The 16,928-nt window shown below is 38.8% G+C and overlaps 1 protein-coding gene across 1 annotated transcript in view; it reads right to left on the reverse strand.

Annotated features, from left to right (window-relative positions):
* Positions 1-16,417, reverse strand: part of THOC2 (THO complex subunit 2) — a 51,551-nt gene extending 35,134 nt beyond the window's left edge. Inside the window, exons 1-9 of the mRNA XM_086470442.1 lie at positions 16,335-16,417; positions 10,751-10,809; positions 8,375-8,466; positions 7,104-7,155; positions 4,908-4,978; positions 4,019-4,140; positions 3,088-3,221; positions 1,238-1,404; positions 516-608 (exon numbers count right to left, since the gene is read on the reverse strand). Of these exons, the coding sequence (XP_086326568.1) occupies positions 516-608; positions 1,238-1,404; positions 3,088-3,221; positions 4,019-4,140; positions 4,908-4,978; positions 7,104-7,155; positions 8,375-8,466; positions 10,751-10,809; positions 16,335-16,396 (852 nt within the window). The 5' untranslated portion in view covers positions 16,397-16,417. The remainder of the gene's footprint in view (positions 1-515; positions 609-1,237; positions 1,405-3,087; positions 3,222-4,018; positions 4,141-4,907; positions 4,979-7,103; positions 7,156-8,374; positions 8,467-10,750; positions 10,810-16,334) is intronic.
* Between the last annotated feature and the right edge of the window lie 511 nt (positions 16,418-16,928).

Genomic DNA, 16,928 nt, shown 5'->3' on the forward strand with positions numbered 1-16,928 from the left:
CTAAATCTGAACACATAACTCCATTTTCCTCTTTCAACCTAACACATAGTCAGAATTCTTGGGGATGGAATGAGACGCCAGTGATAAGTAACATTAAAAAAAATCCTACTGTTGCACTGTACAAGACTTAAGAGCTGATTGTCCTACCACTTTTTTCAGAAATTGATCTTGTAGAGCAAAACACTCAGAGGGTCTAGTTCTTAAGGAAGGTTACTCAGGCATTTAAGGCATATTCAGGCATTTAACTCCTATCTCCTATTCATGCAGGAGGTAAACAATCTGGAGGGCGCTACACAGATAATTCAAAGAAAGTGTATCAGCATCCATATTTCAGTGTGTGTTCATCTGCAGCGTTAGGAAGTGTTGGAAATTTTAAAAGATAGAAAATATGTACATTTATAGGTATTACACAGTATGTCCTTAATCTGAAGCTTTAGGAATAGGGTAAACCACCTGGCTCGCTTTTTTAAAATTTTCTTACTTTTGACATTTGACAGAGCAGCACTGTCACTTACATGAACATAAAGATCTTCCAAATCTATGAGATTATGTTGCAGAAGGACAGCAGCAACTCTGTATAAGGAGGAAGGTGTCTCACCACTTGGATCCTAAAAAAAGGACAAGATTGCAAATTCAAGGAAAAAACCAAAAAAACCGCTGCAGGTCACGAAACAGAAAAGAAAATACTCAAAGTTGATGAAACACATTAAGCCACAGTTTTCTTGTTACCATGTTATTTAACCACCATTACTCTAAAGCCACTAGACTCAACTGCAATACCCAATCAGAATTTTCAGAAACAAAAACATTGATTATCTTCACACCTTACATGCTTGTACGCAATTCCTAAACACACATCTAAAACTTGAGTATTTTATCAAGTATCAACTCCCTTGCAAACATGCCCTTCACTCTTGGGGATAAGTCTTTTGTTTATAAGGTAGAATCTCTTCGCTAACGTCAGTCCTTATATAACTATACAAGTTCAAATGGAAGCATCAAGATCGTTTTCAGCTGTCTGTCTTGGAGAATGCTAAGCATTCTCTTCTAAAATGCACTACAGACTTCCACTCAAATAATGAAATTATTGCTTTTAATACTGGAATTTTACATCTCAGAAATCAATTTCTAGGTAAAAAAAAAAAATCTGCAGCAAAAATCTCTTATTACTGACTGCAGTTCAACACTGAGGACAGCCAACCACCAAAACCAAAAAGTAAGAATGGAAATACATTACCTGATAAAACTTGAATTTGAACCCAAGGATATGGCATAGAGTTTGAGGTTCACACATGTACATGTAAGATTCTATCAGTGGTACAAAGAAGTCATCGTACTCAGGCCTGCACTCGTAGACTTCTAGGATAATATCCAAAACTCTGTTCGGATCAAGGTTAAAACATCCTGGTGGAGAAGAACAGAGTAGAAAGGCTTAGCATTGCTACTTTTCATCTTCTTTCTGTTATTAAACCACAAATGCATTAGTTTTCAAAGTTAATTCTTCTCAGTTAAAATTGAGCCTGGATTTATCTCCGGCAAAATAATCTTTATCATCTGTAAATACATCATCGATCCTTTTGACTTATGTTGAACTAAGCAAAGATACTAAAGAGGACTTCCAGTTCAGACTACAGTAAAACTAGAAATTACCATCTTAAGGCAAACATTTATTAAGTAAAAACCCAACCTCGCTAATACCACAGTGCCAGCAAAAGGCATGGGCTGCTTCCTCTCCCCTTGTGCTGGCACACATATCCATGCAGTCACACTAATCAGCCAGCTAGAAATTATTTTAAACCCCAAAAATTGTTCTGGTTTGAGCTAGACCCTGATCCACCCAGTTGTACTGTCTGTCAATCTATTACTACTGCTAGCATTAGGGAGAACAGTTTGTTTATTTTGAGGGGAGCAAGAGCAAGGATACAGATCAGCTTAAGCCAATGTTGTAATCATACCTGCATTTTACTATATCAACTTTCCCACTAACACTCCAGGAGACACAGTCAAGATAGAAATACTACTTATACCAAAAGAATCCACATCTAGACTATTTTCTTCATGGTGCCATGAGAAGTTTCAACCAGGCATATGCACTACGCAGATATATAATTGCATCAGTCTTTCCTTCCCAAAAGCCTTTTCCACTACACCTGGTCCTACTGGAAGTCAGTACTTTAAAATAATTGACAATTTATAGAAAAGCTATTTGCAATTCCTAAAATTCCAGAAGACAGGAAAACAGCTATAAAATTCCTCAAAATGAGTGTGTATTTTTTACTGTAATAACTAGCAAAACCATCCTCGTCTCTAGCTCTCCTACAAAACCACCAGTATTATTATAGGGATTTGACAGTCTCAGGCAAAATTCTGCGATAGATGAAAAATTATCTTTTATAAAACAGTAGCGTAGTCTTTTGACCATCATTGCACTGGCACGACGTGAAATAGGCACTGGGGCAAACATCAATATATTGTATAAAATTCTTTATTCAAAAAGGAAGGGTAAAACATGGCAAATTACAGATATTTCCTGGTTTTAATGTATTCTGCACTTTGACTGAGACACTCTCACCAAGACTCAACTTGGAAACATGGACAAATCACAACCAGAACTAGATAACGAAAGAACATTTACTACTTCTCATTTCTCTTCATAAGGAATCACTTGTTCAACTTCTTTAAGACTAAAAGAATATTCATGCGTTGAACTGAGTACCTTAAAATAATAAAAAGCATTACTTTGTTATGCTCCAATCTGCCTGCTAAGAGATGACAAGCACATCCTCAAAAAATATGCTGAAATGAATCAAAAATCACAGCATGTGTATTTGAGGCTGTACCATAAATTCAGTATCTAAGCTTAACTACGCAACATTCCCTAAATTAATTTTGCCACAGAAACAGGAACTTCCAAGTGTCATAATTCTATCCAAGGTGATCTACCAATATGTGTTACTATCACGCTACACGCCTGCATGACATTATTTGATCCACAGACTATCTCAAACAGTAGTCTGTAGTCACTCTCTGCAGTCATAAGACCATGTAGGAAAACCAGTGCCCATATTCCTTCAACAAATTCCTTACCTATTAAAGATTTGATATTTTCAAGGATTAGGTCACTAGTGATATTTCCAGATAAGTCTTGACCCAGTTCCGCAATGAGCTTTGCATAACCTTCATTCTCCTCTCTTAACAAGTTAAACTTCTGTTGCTTATAACTGCAAATAAACAGAAATTAAACACTATTGTGTAACACATGTCCACAGTGAAGCTTATTTATGCTCTTATCAATATTAAATTTGTTACACAGAATGTTAGTTTTGGACACATTATTAAGAATTTGTAATTTAACTGAGCTATTACAAAAATTACAGGATGCAGTACAATGAATACCTGCAAGGTAGCAAGTGTTCTCCAAACAAATCCAGCTCTTCTGTTATTTCAAATGCAGGCCATTGAAAAGCAAGACTATGCTTACACCTAGCAGTAAAGCTTGCTCTTACACACTACTCTGGAGAACAGCTCTGTAACAGTCCGTGCTTAACGACCTGTTCTAGTTTCAAGTGGTGTTCTTTGAGATTGAAACATTGGGTGCAGAGACAAAAAGCAAACATATACCCACAAAAACATATCCTGTGATGCCAAAACTAACATAACCACACTTATTTATGAAAACAAATGCCTATGCTTAACTGATACAACAACAACAACTAATTTTCTTATACTCTAAGTTCACATTTTTCACAAATACAATTAAATATTAAGTATTTAATCTGCACATTTGGAATAATGTTAGCAAAAGGCATAGCAACAGCTGACATGAAAAAAAGATTTTCCATTTCTCAAGAGTTTCGAAACTGAGGGCTAACAACATTTTTTGTCAATGACAAGTTAAAGTGTAACAAAACGCATTTCCTAATGAAAACTGAGTATTTTATTAAAATACAATGTTAGAAAACATTGCTACAGACTAATTACCATTGCCTCTCCCCACCCACTCCCCCAAACAACTTACAATAGTTTTGTCTTTATTTTAACAGATTTCTGATTGAACTGTTGAGACTGCTTGATAAGTCCTAACGACTCCAGTGTCTCTGGATCTAAGCGCTCCTTTAGGACAGTGTCAGACACAAGGTACTAAAACACACCAAAAACATACATCAGATTAGTCAATTACAAAACCATCTCATTATCACTTTAGGCTACATATGCATTCTGCCTACAAAAAAAAAAAAGTACAAATCTCATAATACACCGTGGTATCAAATGCATTCTGCTTCGAACACAGAAGTGGACAAAACTTCCGTGTTTTTTACTAAATTCAACTGAAACTGAATTTAACAGTGGTAGATTTTTATATACAAGAGCACCTTGAAGAAACAAGGCCTAGAGCCTAACTGCTGGTTACATAGTACACATTGCACAGCATCTAGGGATATTATTACTAAGAACTGTGTATTTACAAAGGTTATACCCAGTCTCCCATATTCAGGGAGAAAAGCCTTATGTCCATATGCTGTATTTTCCTACAAATCAAGATTTATTCCAAATGATTAGGAACACCACTTTCAAATAGAGGAGATTGCACAGTGGTCCAGTTCAAAACGTATTTCAGAAGCAAAATTTCCATTGAACTGACAGGGGAGGGAAATTTAAGTTCTCTCAAAACTCTTTAAAGAATTCAAGGGACAACTATACTATATTACTCCACCATAACATGTGAAGACGCATTTTTAAATTATTCGGGAATTTGTTAAAACATTCTAACAGTCTTTTCCTCAAATAAACAAACCAAATCAAATCCAAACCCGCCCCCAAAACAACAAACCAGCTTCAAAACTCCCTGCTTTTTCTTGTCAGGTTTTGGCATATACTTTTACCAAGAGACTTTAAGTGCAACTTACCAAACAGGCTAATACCAGTTGGGTAAAATGATCCCTCTTACTTTTTTCTTCTAAACAACTTGTTTCAATATCTAGTATAAAGGATGATAAAAAGAAAAGAAAAATGACAAAAGAAATCATTACTTGTGGAATTTATAAGAGTTTCTCCTTTGTATAACTATTCCAATAAATGCTAATGATAACACAATGCAAAGCAGCTCGTTTGTAACATGATAGCTGCCTGGCATATATTTTGATGACAATTCTCACACATCCACAAATCTCATGAAAAGGTAGAACAGAAACCAGAGGGACGCCACCATTTTTCTCACCCTTCTCTCCGTTGCAATAAGGTTTGTGGCTAGCATTAAGACTCAATAATAAGCACAAAAGAAGAGAAATACAAATCTTTTCAGAAGCGGGTGGTCCTAGCCTTAACGCAATGTTCTAGTCTCTTTCCCCGTGTCTTCAGAGTAACTACCGTTCACTGCCTGGTCTGCAGTCTTTTACCAGCTACGATTCCGTATTTCCATTCTTTTCGTTCGCACTGTCAGCTACTGAATGCAATTCATAAATTCACTCCTGTGGGAAGAGAGGCCACAAAACAATGGCCCAGGAAGCACACTTGTCTAAAGCAGTTTAAAAAAAAGCATAGCGTTACAGGAAGCAAGGAGCTCAAAAGGAGTGGAAAACTGAATAAAAGAATGCAAGGTAGACATTACCAAAAAGAAGAATTAAAAAAACCACCCCACACATACCCACATTAAAACTAGACCCACAGAGAAGAAATCAACAAAAATCTGAGAAAGAAGCCCCAAAACAGACTGAAAACCAGTGACGTAGCAGCGTGGCACTGGAGGCAACAGACTTGCCAGCTCAGTCTGGACCCTAGCAGCCAAGTCCTTCAGCCAAAGAAGAATCTGCAGGAAAAAAATTAGTCCAGGGAATGTGGATGAGTGGATAAAATAAAATTCTCATATAGTGAAACACATTAACTATAAGATGATGACATTAGGGAAAAAAAAAAATCCTGATAGTAGCAAGCACTGGTTAGAGGGAAAAAGCGTTAGAGGAAACTCACTAAAAACAAGCAAGAAATTGTCAACTTTGAAAGCTAGGTCCTTAGCCGTACTATTTCTCTTCTAGTAGCGGGTACACAGCATTATCCTTCAATAATTTGAAGGGAAGGAGTGGCAGAAGAAGAAAAAAAAAGGCAGATACACAAATTTCAGTTATTCAAGTAGTTCAAGAAGCAACAAATCTGTTTTCTAACCCAGTTTAAAAAACAAAAGGATATCAACGTAATACTGCATTATAAAAATACTCATCACAAAAAGCTGATACAAGGACACAGCATGAAACTATGAATAAAACAAAGTCAAAATTCATCATTTGGATGTTACAGAACCCAGGCTGCACATGCAAACTTAATGAGGTGCCTCATGTACGCAGGCAGCCACAGCACAGAAGATGCCACACTCCTGCAGTATAAAAAAAACAACCAGGGTCCGTGATGAGCAGACTGTCAAAAGAATTTGTTGAAATTACATAGATACATAAAACAAAACAAAAACTGCAAGCAGTTAAAACTATGATGTGTAAAAAAGTATACAGGATAAAAATTCTAAAAATATGAGAGAAACAGCTTTGGATCAACATTACAACATAAAAATCCAGAAGTTATTACCAGAACGAGAAGTACACGTCTTTAAAGCCTGCTCAGTTGGCAGATAGTAACTTGGCAAACGATGTTGTTTGCCTTTAGATTTCTGGACAATTAGTACAAGCTCCATGTCACTAAGAGTGACCATACAGATAAAAATATTTACAAAACACATTCCAAGAACAGAAGATCTACCCACCAGTAAGTCAACTTTTATTTAAAATACTTGTACGAATGATAAGAACACTAAATGACTGATTCCATTAGCTAACATCCAACATTCTTACAAGCTAGCTCCTTTAACTATTCTTGGCAGATCAACTTCCACTGTCTTTAAAAGTATAACTTCTGGAAACTGTAACAGAACAACACAGAATAAAAAGATATTAACAACAAGTGCAGATACACTGAGAAAGAACCAACACCTATTCTGTAAAGAGAAGTCATGCTTTACAAATTCAACGAAATTTCCTGAAGAAGCCAACAAGCAAATGCACAAAGCATGTATTTCTCCAAATCTGTCACAATGCTGAAAGGAAGGGAACCCAGCTTACCTAATATGCAGAATACATCAGCTAGGATGGAAGGCATGTCTTCCCGAAATTCCTGAAAAGGAAAAAGGATCATACTTAGTGATTACAGAAGCTCCAATATGTTCACTTAAAAAATTCTTATCCCATTACATAAAACAATATTTCATCATACAGTTCAGATTACTTAATAATGCAGATTATTACTAACTGTATTAACAACAAGTAATCATTCAGATAAATTAATAATGAAGAAGATAAATTACTGAAGAATATCTAACCTAACTGCTGTACCAATTATTGACCTGTAATGAAATAACATGTTAATGTAACTTAAGAGTATCTAGTGGCCAGGGACAAAACCCTCTGGTTACTCCCTCCGTTTCTCTAGCACAATGGAACTCCCCGTCTGAAGAGCAGCACCAGGCCGTACAGTGAACTACACTTTCTCAGGCACCAAACAAATTTCCTACAGTAACTAAAGCTCAAACGTTACCACAAGCTACCCCAAAGCAAGGTGCAGTTCAGACTTGACTTCTCTCAGACTCAATGCAGAAGTTTAAAAACCTAAAACAGTTATCCTAGAAGAGATTACTGCAAAAGTATTTTTTCTTAATGTTCTATACATGTCAAAACAGCAATCTAAGAACTTTCAGGGAATAAGAACTCAGTTTTAGAAGATGTTTTTAAATTCATTTTTTCAGGTTTTTTGTGGGTTTTTTTGTTGTTTGTTTGGGTTTGTTTTCAGTTACACCAACATTTCATAACCTTAGAGGTTTAGAAGAAAATACTCTTTTTCCTACTCTCTCTATTTATTCAAAGCATTTTAAGAGAAACCTTTTCCAAATAAAAATAAGTCTAATGCATTATTTTAAAGGCAGTCCTGGGACTTAGACATCTCAATGGTAAAATGGCAGACACGCACATTGTTACACTGTAAGAAAGATGTAAATCATAAAAACCAGTAGGTGGCATTACAGACATGCTGCATAAGCAAGTGAATTCTGTTTTTAGCATTAATTAAAAATTTCAGTCTTCATATGCCCTTAAAAAATGATTTAATTTTTAATTCATGCTCAAATAAATATAGCTATTCCTCACCACAAAAAGCAAGGGAAAAAACAAAACCCGACAGGCTACGTATATTGCAAGTGCACACAGATGAAGAAAAAGGACTTGACATGAACGACATTTTAGAGAAGCCTGTTGAGTATTACCCTGCCTGATTTTCATTCAGACTTCTATAACAAACTGAAAGTTTAGTAAGTGTGCTATGATTACAAATCTATACTTACTATGACATCACCAAGAACGTTAGAAGCTTGGTCGTGCTTTAAGTTTCCTCTGACAACGTGGTATGCAAGCTCATACAAAGCCTGCTGGATATCTGTTGAAAGAAAACAGATGATTAAGGAACACATTAGGTAGTCCTTGGTCTAACTTTTAAGGCAATGTTCACAATAATGCTGTAGCCTTCAGACACCCTGTTAAGTAGAGAGGATATGCTTCTCTTACCAACGAAGGGGATTACTTCATTACTGCTGACAGATTAAATTTGAGATCAGTATCTAAGACTTCACACAAGCAGATAGATAGTAAGAGATGATCCACTTTTCCTAGAGAGTTTATGGAATAACAGTAAAGTGGGATGAAAAACTACAGTCCTGCACATAACCTGAGTCTTGCAGTTGGTTTAACAAAAACACCTTTAACTTGTAATTCATATAGGTATCATACCATACGTAATACAAATAAATTTGGAAACACATAGAAAATATTCTAGTACTTTTTCTTAATCATATCTCATCACAGATACGCTTTCACAAAACTCTCTAGGACAAAGTAAAATTTAATTGGAGAAAAAATGCTTAACAAGGGGGGGGGGGGGTATTTTTTTTTTTTTTTAAGGAAAGGCACCCACAACTGGAGAACGCTGTTTTACAAAAGCTTATATTAAGCTGAAACACTAAACAGAGGTATTGCATTCAAGAAAACCCTTGCAATGTTAAACATGGTGGTTGCAAAAACAGCTACGGTAAACTTCTATGGAATTGTTCTTAACTCATACGACAAAATGTTGCTATAATTTTTAGTATAGGAAAAATAATGAAACCCCACGCTCACACCTTGTGCTTGTACCATGCAGTTTGCTCAATAAACAGTATTTGCCATGGGCATACAAGTTACAGATCTTAATGACTTAAATCAAGCACTCAACTTGGTGACTGCAGACCACTGTAGCTGCATTAAAAGGAGGTTTTTTGTTTCTTGGTTGTGGGTGGGGTTTTTGGTTTTTTTTTTTTTTGTTTTTTGTTTGTTTTTTTTTTTTAAATGGACAGGTTAATTTTACCTATCACAGAGCTTTTGGCAAAGAACAGTAATTGCTAAAGACTTTAACATAGCAGGATTGGTTTAGCCACCAATTCTATGTAAAACATGACTCTACTACTTGGAAGGCCAATTCAAGAGGACAGTTTGGTGCAGCACCCAATTTAACAATTTATGATGAACCCAAACCAGCCACAAGCGTAGCCTCAGACACGCCTCTTCAGGTGGCTCCCCACATTGTGGAGAATTTGTTACAGGGGTACACCGCCAAATCTGAGCCGTCTCTATAAGCTTGTGGCACACTGGACTTCAATAAACCTCTTTCTGGAACTAAACCGCAGAAATGCAAATGCCAGGGCAGTTTTCAGAACTGGATCCACGTCACATGGACTCTAACAAATTCTTAGCAGCCAGCATCTCTGCACCTCACTCCTGAGTATCTGTATTTTCAGGGGCTTTTCCATCACCAGAAGGACTTCAAATATTTCTACTGTCTATTAATTCCTCCAGTATAGCCACTGCATGTATTTATCTAGTCACTCCCACTGGATCTTTTAGATCCTGACAGCAAGGACAAAGAAAAAGAAAACAGCATATAGAAATTGTCAACCTCTGTCTAGAACAGAGAACATTTGGTGGCTTTTCTTCAAAAACTTTGGGAATAGCGGTTTTGCTTTGTTGAACAACAAGTGCTTCTTACTTAATAATATTACTTATAATTAATATTGAAACGTCTTGGTTTATCTTTTCTGCTATTACAATTGCCCATTATGACTACTTTAGCAAGAGCCCAAAACACCAGCTATACAGCGCAGCACATTTGTAACATAGAAACTTTTCTTCCAACAGATTCTGCAAAGCAAACAAAAATTTAATTTTTCTTTAAACACCAAGGATTCCTTAAAGTGCAAATTTAAAACTTAAAGACAGCAGTGTCTTTCACCAACAAAGAAGAAAAAGTCTGTTACTCGGGTACGGTTGTAAAAATTACTTTCTGCAGTACACAATCACACCTGCATACGTTAGTGCTCATGTGTTTAACTTTCAGAATAAAATCCAGTTGTATGTTGAGTTTGAAAAATGGAATGCCATCTTCTACAGCACAGACCAAATACTGGACTACCGCACACCACCTACTACTCTCCAAGAAATCTCTCACCTGGGCGTCTGAAGACAAACCTAGCTCTGTGCGTGTATTGCCTTACTATTTGTAGTATTCGCCTTTGGCAGGCATTAACGATCAGCGTTAATGTTCCAAGCAGATACATGCAGCGGTACCATGGTCAACTGTTTCCAGGCATTTTTTCATTTAATGAAAAACAACCAAAAAACCACCAACTTACCTCTGAAACCCATATTATCATGGCTTTTGTTTTCACTGAGAGTGCGACATAGTTGCACACTGAAATAAAAGAAATAAAAAAGAAAAAACATAAAATAGTTAGATATTAGCATACCAAATCAAATGTTTTGGGGCGCTTTTTTTTCTGGCTAAAAAAACTTTAAATTTGGGCAGTTTAAATGGCTGACTGAATTTTAATTTTCATAGCGTAAACACTACTTCACACAAGTTACACAGTAAACCAATACAAGACTCTCAAGAGATCTCATATATATATCATATACTGAAAAAGAAATATTCTTCCTAACACTACATGTGCTCACACACAGAGAAGTGAACCACTAGGCAATTTGCATGGAAGCGCTAGCATTAACCTACTGTTGTTAACCGATGAGGAAATGCTTCTCATAAATATTATGACTATGATTGTTTTCAAACTGTGGCCTGTAAAAAATTTTTAACATTAAACTATGTGCATGATTTCCTGATGCAATGTTTTCTCAACAGTAAGACAGAATTTTACCTGCTCTAGTCACTAAGAATCCACTACAGGACGCAAAGACCTGGCATGTTACATTGTCTTTAGTCACTCCTGAGGGCCACTCAATCACATCAGTATATGTAAAAAGTACACTAAATACTCTACAGACTGTTCTGTGAAATAATAGTTCTGTGTGTTATAAAACAGATGTGCAAGGAGCAGGCTTCTCTACTACACTGACTGCTTAGAAATGGACATGCTTCTAAGCTACAAGGAATTTCCCTCTCCTCTACTACTACTGTCATCCCACCACAAGGCTTCAAAAGCAGTTTCACATCTAAAAGCAACAGTGTTTAAAAAAAAAAAAAAGGTAGTGATTTACCTATATTTTAACAGACACCAATGACTACCTTAACTTCCTTTACACTTGCAGATTTTCAACCAAAAGTTTCACGTATTTTTCATCAGAAAGTCTTTCACATGCAGAAACTGCAGACAGTATCAGAGCTACATCGTATGCCTACATGAGATGGCAAGACTACAGTCTCCTGTGGGAGCGATTTTTAAGCATGTTCACAAATAAGGCAGGTATGTGCAATTATTACAGAGGTTTATCATGAAAAATAAACAGTAAAAAAGGATTCTGTAGCAATACATTATTCATTCTATTTGCATCCTACAGAGATTATTACCTCTCTATGACTAAACAGGTGTTCCAGCAATCAAAGGATTATAATTAGCAAATACAAGGTATATGCACCTTTAAAGACAACTGGGAAATGGGCAGTTTCACATAGAATGTAATCAGCAGAAATATGCAAGCTCAGCAAAAAGCAACGGTATGGCTAAGACATTCTAAATGCTATCGAAGAGAATGTACTATATTTGGAAATAACCAGAACAGAGACAGCTCAATAGGGGAGTAGGTAATTTATTTTATTTTTCACGAATGAAAAGTGCACTTTTTTTTTGAAGAAGCAACAGGAGGTTTTCCCCAGCTGTCCCCAAAGGGTGTACCAATTTGATCCAAGTCAGCTTTTCATAAATTTTAATTACTACTCCGTAAAGAAGTTACCTTATAGGCACTCATTTCTAAGCTCTATGTACAAGTAACAACCAAGTGAAACATCTGATTCAAAAAAATTACCTACTGAGATACACACTTTGACCCCTATGTCATAAGGTGATATCATCAACCAGGTTACCTGAGCAACAACCTTGTCTGCTTGGACTGAATAATAAAAGTTTTAACCTCTTCCAATTCCCTTTCCAGCAATGCCAAAATAGTACCATCAACTTCACACTACTTGAAGACACAAATCTGTGAATCGATGTAACAAGAAGCCCTATTTAAGATCAGTCTGTAAAACAACTTGCTTTATATTTGTAATTAAAACCCCCAGAATTATTAAAATGGAAGGAAAAAAAGTAAGTTATTTTTGTGAAAGTCTACCTGGGAAAATTTTGGTAGCAGAAAAGAAGATGTTGGTATTACTCCTTGAATCCAACTTAATAATTGTGCTTGTGTCTTTCACACAGGCACTCTGTCCCCAGAGGAGGATGCCTTTCCGGAAGGTGCTGCCAGGCAGTACAGCTGAGCCGATTTAACAGCTGGTTGCTGCAGAAATGGACATATTCACCGACACTTCTTCCTTTCTTGGCCACAGAGCTCTAGCCCTCGTGTCAGTTAAATCCGTTACATAAACTGACAAGCCTGGCAGAAAACTGGTCAGAAACAAGCCTTCCGCCAACTTTGCAAGTGGAAGCAGCTTACCGGGGGGCAGACAAGCACCAGAGTAGAGAGTGCCCTGGCGGATGAACACAGGGCTCAAGCCCTCCCTGCTAGTACTAAACTGAGATTAGCTCATCTAGTCGCAACTGAGCACATCATAAATAAAATAAAAATTAAAACCAGAATAAAAATGTCAATATTAGTACGATTAATCAACTCAGAAAAAAGCCACACAACACTTTCCCACTTAAACAACGCCCAGGACAACGGAAATTTGTCAGGTCGACTTTTCAGTTAAACAGATCCAAACTGGCTGTTAAGAGCTCATTTGAAAATTCTGTTACTCCCATCTTGCAGTTCATCGCCGCAAGCTTACAACGGACGACTTCTCCACTCTACTAAAACCTACATCCCCTCATCCAAAGATAAAACTACATAATGCATGTAAAATGCAATTAAAAAATCGGGTAAGCCCCAATAACAGCACCTCCCACAGACTACAGCAATATTACAAATCCTGTACATTTTCAAGGACAGCCAGAACAGCACCATGCCGCTCAGAAAGAAAACATAAGGAAACATACAGGGATCATCTTGGGTATCCATTACTCATCACAGCAAGAAGTTGAAATGCCAAATAAAAACAAATCAATTACTTCTCTCTACAGAATTTCATATTCCCTCAAAACATTTCACTTAGGTAACTAGAAACTGCCAAAATACTATCTCAGGCTGATCTAGTCAGATCGTGTAAGCCATTTCATGCTCCAGCAAATAAATATTTTTTTCTACAAGACCTAATCTTTTCTTTCTGCTAATTATGCGGGGTTCTTTCCTGTAATCCTCACTTTTCAACAAAGTTGGTATTTGTCTCCCTGTGAATAAGCCCACCATTTGTTTAAAAACAAAACAAACTCCTCCATACAAGAGTGAATGTTCTCTGACTTCATGCACAGGCTTTATTAGACCAAGCTACCATAGAGACAAAAAAAAAAAAAACCACTACCTTCAAAAATTTTTGCAAATTCTGTATTTGCTGGAAATGTCAGTTTTGTCCTTTTGCAGTATCCTTCCACTCCCCACTTTTCTAACTTGTTTATCAATAAAATGTATTGCCTTAACTTTGAAAAATTCTGGCCTAGACTTAGGCCTCGACCTAATTTACATTTCTGGGCATATTTGTATAAAATAAATAATTCCATAAAAATAATAAGTATCATTAAATTTATTTCCCTTTAAATAATGTTTTAAAATATTTCTTGTGTTTCATTTTTGAAAAATAGCATTATAATTTTATTTTCCTCCAGTAAAAGAAGGGATAAGAAGTTTTGGAAAAAGAAACACAAAGTTTCCCCCAAAAAGTCAAGTTTCCTAAAAAGTTCTCTAGATATTGGCTACAGATACATTCTTTTCTCCTAGAAAGTAAGTTGATGCATATTCCACATGCCTATAAAACTATCACTGCAAAAACTGACAACTGCTATCCAGACACAATCACATTTCTTTTAAAATGTATGGCCTCTTTTGCAAACTACTCTTCAAATCATGCCTGGAACTGCATATAAGCAGGATTCCAAATGAAGTGTAAATGCCACAAATACAGAAATCTAGCCTGTCCTTTTATTTTGGTCCCACAGCAGATTAACACTTTCTTCCCATCATGGTTAAGAAGTACTGCTCTAGGGAGAGGGGAGAATCAAAAAAAGGTTCTACCATGGCCAAAAGCTAAGGTAACTTGGCTCTTACACAGTTAAAAGGTTGGGGAATTCAAATTAAAAAAAAATGTAGTTGCCATTATATGATCAACTACGAAATTTCTGTCCTCATGCAAACTCCACACAATCTCAGTGATCATAGCAGGGTAAGTTAAAAAAATCATAATCATATGTTAACGACCTTTACAGAAAAGCTACCAAGCGCAGCTCCACGTATGTAATGTCATGTATAAACAGGAAATGTGGTTTATTATTGTCATTTGTGCATTTTTGTAAAGGTATCACTATTCATTTATACATTTTATTCTTTGTTATTCATACAGAAGTTTCTAAACACTGAAGTTCATTAAAAAGTGTGTTTATTGTATAATATTGCCATTCTGGATGCAAATTCAGCTATTGCCATAAAATCTTAAGCAGATTAAAAACATAATGCAAACCTCAGCATTGTTTGGAGGCTCCTGAACATGTTTATTATTGTTGGAAATGCGGGTACAGAAGACATTTTCATTAGCCTTGTATCATGCACATCCAAACACACTTACATACTAATGTTACAATGGTTCTAGCACAACTCAAAGCCAAAAGTGACACGGCTATAAAGGGGGGCCTCTTCACTACAAAATGGAGGGTCTGTGGAGAACAGTGTTTTGGGCAGGAAGCTTCTATGCCCTCTCTTCTCTACCCCACTACCTTTTCCTTCACGTACAGGGAAGATCATTACCATAGCTGCACAACCTTTTAAAGCAGATGAACAAAAGAAAAATAACAAAAAGAGAGAATATCAAGAGGCATTTCTCAAAGTGATCCCCCAATTTGAAACTATAGGATTTTTTAATTATAACAAAAACCAGAAGTGTACAGGATAATTAAAATAAGGGCATTTAAAAACATATAATTACTACACAGGACATCCTTATCCAAGATGACATCGTAACATGAAAGACAAACTGGTGAGGAACCCCCTGAACAGATGTACTCCTACAACACAGCACGCAGCACAGTTAGTGAACCTGTCAAGATTACTTAAAACAGATACACAGAAGGCCCTGATTGATTTGGGGAGCTGCAACCAGACCCCTCAGCATACAAAGATTACCTTGCACGATAAAAAGGAATGACTACCTGATCCTGAATCAAAGAATACAGCGCTAGTCCCCTCGGAATAGGTAAAAAGGGGGGAACGGGAGCCGAGACCTCTGCCAGAAAGGCCAACATCGTGAAGCCAGCGAAACGAGACCGCTGCAGGCTCCGTATTACCCCGGGGGGGGCCGGCTAAAGAGGAGCCCGACACCCGACAAACCCGACCCAGAGGCAGGAAGAGGGCGCTCGGGGCGCGGGCAACGGGCGCCAGGAGAGCTAGGCCCGGCTACGGGGGACGAGTTTCGGCGGAGGTCGCTAACAACCGACAATGGAGGCCGAGCCGGATAGGGAAGCGGCCTGGGCCCTCCGCCCGACCAGAGGTTCGTCCCTAAGCCCCAGCAGCAAGGACGCAGCCCCGAGCGACGTCCTCCCCGCCCGCTCCCACCTCTTCGCCGCCGCCCCCACCCCCCGCCCCAGCCTCCTTCGGCCGTCGAGGCCCAAGCCCCCGCTCCCTCCCGCGGGCCGGCGGCCTGCAGCGCCCCTCCGCCTCCCCGCCCCAACGCCCCGCACTCACAACTCGTTTTTGCCTCCTTTCTCCCAGTTCTTTATCCACTCGGCAGGGACCAGCGCAGCCATCTTCCCCGTGTGGCGCCGAGAGCCCGGATGGTGGAGCACCGAGCCCGGGTCAGAGGGGACGCAACGGCCCGCGAGGAACGACGGGACGCGGACGCGCCGTACCCTGGGAGACGGCGCGCGCGCGCGCGCGCGCTGCTGCCCCGCGCCTGCGCGTCAGCCCGCGCTCGCGCGGCCGGCCGCTCAACGGTCGCCGCCCCTAAGTGCGGCGGAGGCGCGCGGCGGGGCCTGGTCGGCGCGCGGCGGGGCCTGGTCCGCTCCCGGCGGGGCCTGGTCCGCTCCCGGCGGGGCCTGGTCCGCTCCCGGCGGGCCCGCTCCTTCCGCCGGGCTGCCAACGGGGCCCCTCGGGCCGCCCCAAGGCACGGCCGGGCACCCCCCGCTGCGGCCCCAAGCGCGGTCAGCCCAGCCTGCGGTTAAAATTCCTGTGGGTTGGGGGAGCCTCCTCGTCACTGGTGGGGTGGGAGGCTGAGCGTAGAGCCGGGCGTCATGTGGTCAGGCAGCTCGCCTCGCGAGTCTGCGAAAATGCTGCAAGCGA

Source organism: Leptosomus discolor, chromosome 9, assembly GCF_034619465.1.
Source record: "Leptosomus discolor isolate bLepDis1 chromosome 9, bLepDis1.hap2, whole genome shotgun sequence".
NCBI lineage: Eukaryota > Metazoa > Chordata > Aves > Leptosomiformes > Leptosomidae > Leptosomus > Leptosomus discolor.